The 9127-nt window shown below is 43.4% G+C and overlaps 1 protein-coding gene across 1 annotated transcript; it reads right to left on the bottom strand.

Moving 5' to 3' along the window:
* Nucleotides 1-3478: 3478 nt before the first annotated feature.
* LOC120440800 (jupiter microtubule associated homolog 2-like) lies at nt 3479-6417 on the bottom strand. Its single transcript, XM_039614098.1, has 4 exons — nt 6399-6417; nt 6291-6340; nt 4559-4595; nt 3479-3987 (listed from the first exon to the last, which is right to left on the bottom strand). Exons 1-4 carry the CDS (start codon nt 6415-6417, stop codon nt 3725-3727), a joined length of 369 nt encoding a protein of 122 aa, XP_039470032.1. The 3' UTR covers nt 3479-3724.
* Nucleotides 6418-9127: the final 2710 nt, after the last annotated feature.

Here is a 9127-nt window from a genome sequence, read left to right as displayed (position 1 = left end):
TCCCAGTAACGAGTAACGCGTTCCTGGTTTTGGCATATTAACTAGTTACCGTGCTCGTTACCAGTAACGTAGTTACTGTAACGCGTTACTTAATAACGCGTTAGTCCCAACACTGGCCACAAAATAAGGGTCATATTTGGATTTAAAACGATCAACATGAAGCTACCACTGAATGCTACTTTCCCCTGCGTGACACTGGAATCAGTAACACATACTAAATAAAAGAAAAGTGAAAGTTACTCCCTCAAATTGGACCCTCCATACCCTGTAGGAAACTCACTTCCTTGGAATAACATTAAACGGGGAAAGAGTTGATAGCAAATGTCCTTCTCTTGAACCTTTTTTCAGTCAGACAAGTGTAGCTTGGGCTTTTGTTTGCACAGGAGAGAATTAACAATGGAGACAAAAATGAGCTAACGAAGCATAAAAACTGTAGGAAGGGCATATGGCTCCTGTGTCAGTGAATCCAAACTACCTGTATGTTTGAACAAATCCAGTTACACAGCTCAAGAAATATAAAAGTACTCTAATGGAAGAAAATGGCAGTAATTAATTAACAATATGTGTATCAGTAGTACTGAAAAGCTATTATATCAAAAAGTAAAGGGAAAACAGTCTGATGAGCTGTATAGTGAACTGAAACTGAGACAAAATGAAGCCTATCATTAGGAATGCTGACTTTGTTGTAATTTCTGTTTGCTTTTTACAGCTTCAGTTCTTTTTTCACTCAGTAGGTGGAAGCAAACTACAAACAATGGTTGCAATTTACACTCATCCGTTTTCATTAGAGGTAGAACCCAGAAGCACATCCAGGTTTAGGTCTACTGCTTGGTGCTACACAAAAACAGGCTGAACAGACTGAAACTTACATGAATTTGGATAAATCCAAGTCAGACGTCAGTAAAGTTCCATAACCACTTCTGCTCTTCAGTTTTCTCAGAAATGGATTAAGCCTACACCCAAACCTACGGACTTTTTCTCTTAGTCTGGAAATAGACTTAATCAACCCATTACTCAACTGAATTGATTATCATGACCCTCACTAATAGCCTCTTAATAAGTTAAGAGGAGTGATGTGCAAAACCCATTAGCCAGAGTAGTATAAATATTTTAACTTTTAGCAAATCCAACAGGTTAATTAAGTGATTTCACATCATATTTTCAAACGGCTTGTCCATTATCAGTCAAACAGACAAATTCAGACACAAGTACTACTGTCAGTGACTCAAACTTTAACTCTCAATCTGGGGCAGACAACACTTGGATTGTATGCCAGATTTACACAAATCCTCAAGTTAAAAGAAGACAGATTATGTTCTCAGATAAAGCAAGCAATGAGGGCGAAGCAGAGAAAGTACCTGCACAATACATTCACATAAATCATAATGGAATTTCTTTTAGAACGCAGAAACATCTGGGGAGTAAACAGCTGTTTCAATTTCCAATCACAGATTGTGCTCTCTGTTGTAAACGTTTTTATTAAGGCATAATTAACAAAAAGAATAGAGATGAAAGGATGCCAAGCTGATATCAGGCCTCAGTCACATGGATTGTTTCTTAAATTCTGAACTTAAGTGGTCATCCAATAAAAATCTGGCACTTCATATGTATGCTGATGATATGGTAATTTTTACACAAGCTGTTACGACCCGGCTCGAAATGACCGTAACCAGAGCGGGATGTCACGCGACTTCCCACGCCCAAACAGACACAGCCACAGCATTGGACTTGTAACAATAATTTATTCACACTAATGGCACAATGGGGGGAGTGTATACTTTCGGGGTGAGCCAAGGCCAACATAACAAACAAAACTCAACCTAGGCTTCAGTTCCCCTCTGACCTGTTCATGGAAAAGAAAACAAAGAAATAACACAGACTGACCTCCCTGGTCTACAAACACAGGAGAAAAGAAGGTATCCCAAAATAATCGGCAGCTCACCCCTACTTACTCCGCACCTCACACACATGCCCGACTTTTTAACTAAGAGACTATAGCTGCGGCAGCTCCGTCAGTAACAAAGGCAGGTGCATGGGAAGTCTGCCACACATCCCCAGCGCAGCTCTTCAGACGCCCTTTTGTAGTTCACGTCCACCGCAGGAACCAGTCACGTCAGGCCGTTCATTAGGTCCACCAATCACAGCCGAGCCCCTGCACAGGTGAATTTACATAAACACATCAAGAAACGGACTAACCAACAGCACACGTAACACAAGCCAAAACTGCTGATGATGCAGCCCATCAGCTTTCATTGGCATTACATGATTTACAAAAATGGCTGAATGACTCATGCGTTAATGTTAAAAAGACTGTATCATTGTTTTTTAGTAAACCTAAAACAACTGTGGCTGCAGTAAAAGTTCGCTTGGGTGCACAAGAACTAATTAATGTTGAGGAAATTAAGTATTTGGGATTGCTACTAGACTCGAAATTATCCTTAAAAAACACGTTAAAAAAGTAGTGAAAACCGTAAATGTTAATATACAGAACTTTAGACATATCCGCACATCATTAACAGACACAGCAGCGATTACATTCCTGCACTCTATGATACTGGCTCATATTGAATACTGTATTACAAGTTGGTCCTATACGAGCTTTGCTGCTATTGGGCCAATCGAAGTATGCTACAAAAGAGCATTGAAAATATTAGATAAGAAACCCTATTCAAATCACCATTGTCAAATTTGAGATAACGTTATACATAGTCTGGTGCCTCCACCAATGAGTGATTTTATTTGACAAAAGTCTAGCATTGTTGCCAGGTCTCGACTGACTCGAGCCATTGTTAGAGGTGATTGTGAATTGGCATTTAGACGGACCACCTTTTCACAGAATGCTCTGACATATCAGGGAGTGAGCTTCTGGAATAGTCTTCCACTGTCAGTGAGGGAAGTACAAGTCTCCCTATCTTTAAGAGTCACTTAAAAGGGTGGCTGAGGGACACACAAACATGTGATTGTGTTTAACTAATCATGCTTTATGTTGGACGTGAAAAAGAGTTAGTTGTTTCCCTTTTTGTAATACACTAACACCAACCTGCCAGAGGGTCTGCAGATGAAAACTAGCCCAAGTCTATAATCTGGCATATTTATTTGGTTTAAAATGTTTATTAATATGTATTGCCCCTCTTTCTAAATAAAATAAATATATTAAACTGATGAGAAGCTGTGTTCACCCCAGAAAGCTCCCAGAAATTTGGGCAAATGCCTGCTGTGAAATTTTTAGCCAAACCAAATTGCAGGTCAGTTTAAAGCTGAAAATTATGCAAGTAGTCCAAACTCTAAACCGTTCCTGAGATGCAGAAATGTTTTCACATACACAAAATTCGACGATTGTGCCTCCAAACAAATTACACTTACAAATGCTGAAAACAGTAACTGCAAAGTTGAGACCGAAAAGTGTTACAGTTAAAGTGATAAGGTGACAGCTGCCATTCAGCTGATTCATTGGTGATTGTATTAAATGCAGGTTTCATTATAGAAGAATATCGAGGAGAAGACAGACGGCAGGGAGTCAGAAACGGGGGATGAAAGTGCAAGATGTTGAGGACCACTTATGAGCCCAGATGTCAGGTGTGAACAACAACAATAACTGGGCTGTATTTAGGAGTACAAACCACATGGCCATCAAAAGAGCAGTGTAGGAATGAGAGAAGATTAACAGGGGAGCAGACAAAGAGGTTTATGGACACAAACTGGGAGAGGTGGCACGCTCAGCTGATCAGTAGAATACCACACTAGACTTTCCTCCAGGAGGGTTGAGGACCCTGTTGTGGGAGCGAGGTTTGGGTCCCAGGTGGGGCTTGTGGTTCTTCAGGGAAGTGTCATCAGGAAATGAGGAAGGCGTGGGTTCAGGCTCCGAGGGTGCCGAGAGCGCAGCGGCAGCGGCAGCGGTTGACTTTTCTTTGGCTGGTGCATCAGCTGGGGGTGCTGTTTCTTCTTTCGCCACAGGCTGGCTGGCTTTGGCTTCGGGAGCTTGAGGAACTGAAACAAACACGCTGACATGTGATGTCAAATTGGACACAGCCATTGTGACCTCACCCCCTGGTTATTGTACTCTGTGTTGTGTGTAGTGTGACGGACACCACCATGTTGATTTTTTGGATCCAAAAGTGATCATAATTAGACGAGAGCGTGGAGTACCAAATTATCATCTAAAACCAGAAAGCTTGAGTTCATTTAAGACACCACAAGCCCTGCCATTTTCAAGTTCAGTTCACTAAGTAACAGAGGAGGGTTAAATCGCATATTTGTTACATTGGAGATCTAACTGGAACTAATAAGCGTAAAAAAGAAAATGCAGAGATGGAGGACAATTTATTGAGACTATCGCATATTTTCATTGTTTGCATGGAGCTATATGCAGTTAAGCAGTGGAAATGCACAGATGAGAACATAAATAGACTCAAAATGTCCTTTTCTCTCTCATTAACTGAAGACTGATTAAAAGTTTAGGTTGCAAAACTAAAATTCAGAAAACAGTACAATATGATTAAATCTGATCTGTCTGAACAGCAAGGCTTAACAGACGTAGTTTAATAGTTGAATGAAAAACCTGGTGATTCAGGTTCAGGTCCCACACTTAGATTGTCCTGTATTTAAAGCAAAAAAGGTAAAGATAGGGGGAAAAAATAAAACGCACAGGTGTTCTTGTTTTACTGCATACACTTAAAATGGAAATTAATAATGTTAAAAAAGGTAAATCCACTCAGTCTGCAAAAAAAGAAAGAAATCAACACAAAGACAGTGACCTGCAAGCGCAAACTCATCATTTCTTTTTAATGTCAGCTTGTCCTTTAAAATCTCTCTTGATGGTGTGTTTATTGAAATGACAGATGAGTAAATGGCCATAAAAATGCATATCAAATGGACATGAAAACAGGACAAGAAAGTGAAATTATTATACATGACTGTGTAAATTTCTCTAGTTTTAAAGGTCATGGTGGTTATATTTGACACATGTTTTGTTTACTTTTGCAAATAATCTAAATGACCCTCAGTACCTACAACTCACAGGTTACCAATATCAGGACCTTTGTTGAGTCATTAAACAATGAGCTAAAGCTAGAGGTGACTCCAGGCTTTCGTGCTGACTTAAACACACCTTTGCTGATTAGTAATCACAGACATCTACAATAACAGGCTGACATCAGCAGGTCAGCTACTAACTGGAAGGTTGGTGGTTCAATCCCAGACTCCTCCAGTCTGCATGTCAAATATCCTTTGGCAAGATACTAACCCCATGTTGCTCTCAGATGCATCCATCAGTGTGAATGTATATGAATGTTAGACAGTGAGCACTTAACAACTTAGAAAAAAACGTGCTTGGGTGAATGAATTAGTTGTATAAAGCGTTATGAGTGCTCAGATAGAGTAGAAAAGCGCTATATAAGAACCAGTCCATTTACCATTTACATCAGCCAGGTTTGCAGTCACTATCTATGCAAATGAGAGATCACCTCTGAGGTTACTATACCACCGGCCTCACAGGAGGCACCGACAGGTGGGGGTTAGGGTGGGGCTTAGTTAGTGTCTCTTTATTAGAGATTATTATTGATGTGCTGCCTGTACCACCATTGTGCTGCCTGTCGCAAAGCTATGTATTCCTCACTGAAGAGTCCTTTTTTTGCACTGGCTTTGAATAATATTATTATTAATTATTAATTAATTATTATTAATAATATTCCACTACTTTTTCCACCTACAAAAGATTAACCAACATACCTTATAGTGACGCAATCTTCTAAAATAATACAGCAAAGGCAAAAAATAAAATGTTAAAATTACGTGCCAAACCATACTACCTTTGTGAATGTGACCTACAAGCATGCTTTAACAGCTATAAATAAGTGGCAAATCGTCCTACCTTTGTGAATATGAGCTAGAAGCATAATTTTACAGGTAGAATTCAGTGGCAAATCATCTTACCTTTCTTAATAAGACCTAGAAAAATACTCTGACGGTAATCTCTGTGTCCAATTCATAAAGAGTCACTCTTCGGTACCAGACGTAGCACATACGCAGTTTAGTATCATGTACTGTGTGCACTTGCTAAATGGCAAGAATGTTCTGACCATTTCACAGAAAAATATTTATGACTATTAGGGCAATCAAGTACCATGAACTGTAAATAAACTCAGCTATACCAGAGTACTATGTGCAGGCACAGAGAACAGCCAACATGTTTACAGTGAAATATAACATTGTAGTAATAGTTTTCACACTCTGAATATAGATTTGTAGAGACAGACAAGCTAAAGCATCAGCCGCCGGCAGGTTAATCTCACCTGGAGGACTGGAGCGTCTTGGTGCACTCTGGGGTTCCTACAGCTACACCCTACAGATGAACATACAAGTTAAATCTTTAAATAAACAGAATGCGGATTCATGTTTACCATCTACTGTTATTGTCATGTCTTACCCTCAAAGACTTGTTGGAAATGTTAGGTAAATGGGCTATAAATATGTTAGCCGGGCAAACTGAGCTACATAACAGGTTACTTGATTATAGACCCGGGAATTGCACCACATGGAAACCAGTGTCTGCTATAGATTATATCAGACAGACGCTTTAATTTCTTTCGTTATTGAAAGTCTGATCATTCTACTTAGGGTGCTGATCCAGAAAATGGTGCTTTCAAGATTAAAAAAAAAGAAGAGCACCTGAACCTCTTGCTTTCAGGAAAGTGTGACCATAACGCCTCTGTTGGCAGATACAAAGAAGAGCCTTCCTACGTATTTGCATGATGATCTTAACTGTTTTCTTAGAGAAACACCTTATAAAAAGCCTTAATTTATCTCATACCTTGGATTCTTACAAGTGTGGTGTGTATTGTCAACATAAGAATGTACCGCATTAGGATTTAATGCCACATTTGACCTCCGACCTGTCTATTTGACTTCTCATCTAGACTATAGTGAGGGTCTAAAAGATCCTAATGTTATTTAGAGCTATGTTCCTTACTGCCATTGTTTGTTTTGGCAATTTGGGAGATTATATACCAATATATGTGGATTCTACATATCACATTATAGTTTACTGTCATGATCCTGGGTCCTTTTGACCCAGCGTTTTGTGTTTTCTATTAGTGTCATTTTGGTTCTGTTCTTCCTCCTGTTTAGTGTTGTTCTGTTCTGCCGTCTACTCCTGTGTTAAGTCCGCGTTTGCTAGTCTGTGTCTTTGTGTGTATGTGTTTCCTGTTTTATTGTGAAGGTCTGCGTCTGATGTGAGTGTTTTCTGTTTGCCTCCCTTGTCTCGTCAGGTTAATCTCTCCCAGCTGTGTCCCCCACCTGTGTGTAATCTCCCTGTGTTCTCTGAGTGTATTTCAGTCGTGTCTTTTGTCTTAGTGATTGCTGGTTCGTCTGTGTTGTTTCCCCTAGATGTCCCTGCGTCTCTCCATATGTGTTTCCTCGGTCCTCCCTGCATCTTCGTTTCGGGTTTGCTTTGTTAGTTTTTCCAGTTTAGGTTTTTCAGTTCTTGTTCCCCTGCCTTTGTTGTGCATACCCCCGCGTGTAAATAAAGATTCACCTACACCAGAGCTGCCGCCTTGTGGGTCCTCTCTACAATCTCCACACGCCTGCCACACCGGGCGTGACAGCACGAACCAGCCAACATGGACCCTGCGGCATTCAATCCGTCCGAGGAGCTCCAAGATGACATCACCTATAATGTGGAGATCCTCCTCGGGAAATGGCTTGAGAACCCTCCGGAGGAGCTTCGCCGCGCCGTGGAAAGCCGGCTACAACGGCTGTTTTCTGGCCTGCCATGGCTTCTAAAGTCACTTCCTCCAACCATGCAGGCTTTTCTCCGGCACACTCCTCACCTTCTCTCAGCCACTCCTGCCTCGCTGCCCGACTCGCCGGATGTGTTCTTGCCCGGCCGGTCGGAGCCGGCTACGGGGAAGAAACGTCGATCGCGCCGCCGGCGCGCCACCCCACAGCCGGACATTCGGACTTCTACATCGCCGGCTGTGGTGGGTGAGGACTCTTTTTCCGTTATGGATTGTGGAACTGTTTGTTCTGGGGCAGTGTTTTGTGCTGCAGATAGCAATGTAAACAGCTTATCGCCTGCTCAGCCATTCTTAGCTCAGTTAGCTGCTACGCAGCCGCTCTCCACTCAGTCTCCAGTGTCAGTCGCTCACTCACTGTCTACTCAGTCTCCGTGCCACACTCTGCTCAGTCTCCGTGCCACACTCTGCTCAGTCTCCGGTGCCACACTCTGCTCAGTCTCCGTGCCACACTCTGCTCAGTCTCCGTGCCACACTCTGCTCAGTCTCCGTGCCACACTCTGCTCAGTCTCCGTGCCACACTCTGCTCAGTCTCCGTGCCACACTCTGCTCAGTCTCCGTGCCACACTCTGCTCAGTCTCCGTGCCACACTCTGCTCAGTCTCCGGTGCCACACTCTGCTCAGTCTCCGTGCCACACTCTGCTCAGTCTCCGTGCCACACTCTGCTCAGTCTCCGTGCCACACTCTGCTCAGTCTCCGTGCCACACTCTGCTCAGTCTCCGTGCCACACTCTGCTCAGTCTCCGTGCCACACTCTGCTCAGTCTCCGGTGCCACACTCTGCTCAGTCTCCGTGCCACACTCTGCTCAGTCTCCGGTGCCACACTCTGCTCAGTCTCCGTGCCACACTCTGCTCAGTCTCCGGTGCCACACTCTGCTCAGTCTCCGTGCCACACTCTGCTCAGTCTCCGTGCCACACTCTGCTCAGTCTCCGTGCCACACTCTGCTCAGTCTCCGTGCCACACTCTGCTCAGTCTCCGTGCCACACTCTGCTCAGTCTCCGTGCCACACTCTGCTCAGTCTCCGGTGCCACACTCTGCTCAGTCTCCGTGCCACACTCTGCTCAGTCTCCGTGCCACACTCTGCTCAGTCTCCGGTGCCACACTCTGCTCAGTCTCCGGTGCCACACTCTGCTCAGTCTCCGGTGCTCTCAGCTTCACCCTCAGTGCAGTCTCCAGTGCCCCTTTCGGCTCAGTTCCCCCCAGTGTCGCCTGTAATTCAGCCTCCAGTGCCTCCAGTGTCGCCTGTAGTTCAGCCTCCAGTGCCTCCAGTGTCGCCTGTAGTCCAGGCCCCAGTGCCGCCTGTAGTCCAGGCCCCAGTGCCGCCTGTAGTCCAGGCC

Source organism: Oreochromis aureus, linkage group 1 (genome assembly GCF_013358895.1).
Source record: "Oreochromis aureus strain Israel breed Guangdong linkage group 1, ZZ_aureus, whole genome shotgun sequence".
Lineage (NCBI taxonomy): Eukaryota > Metazoa > Chordata > Actinopteri > Cichliformes > Cichlidae > Oreochromis > Oreochromis aureus.
This window is presented reverse-complemented; position numbering and strand designations above follow the sequence as displayed.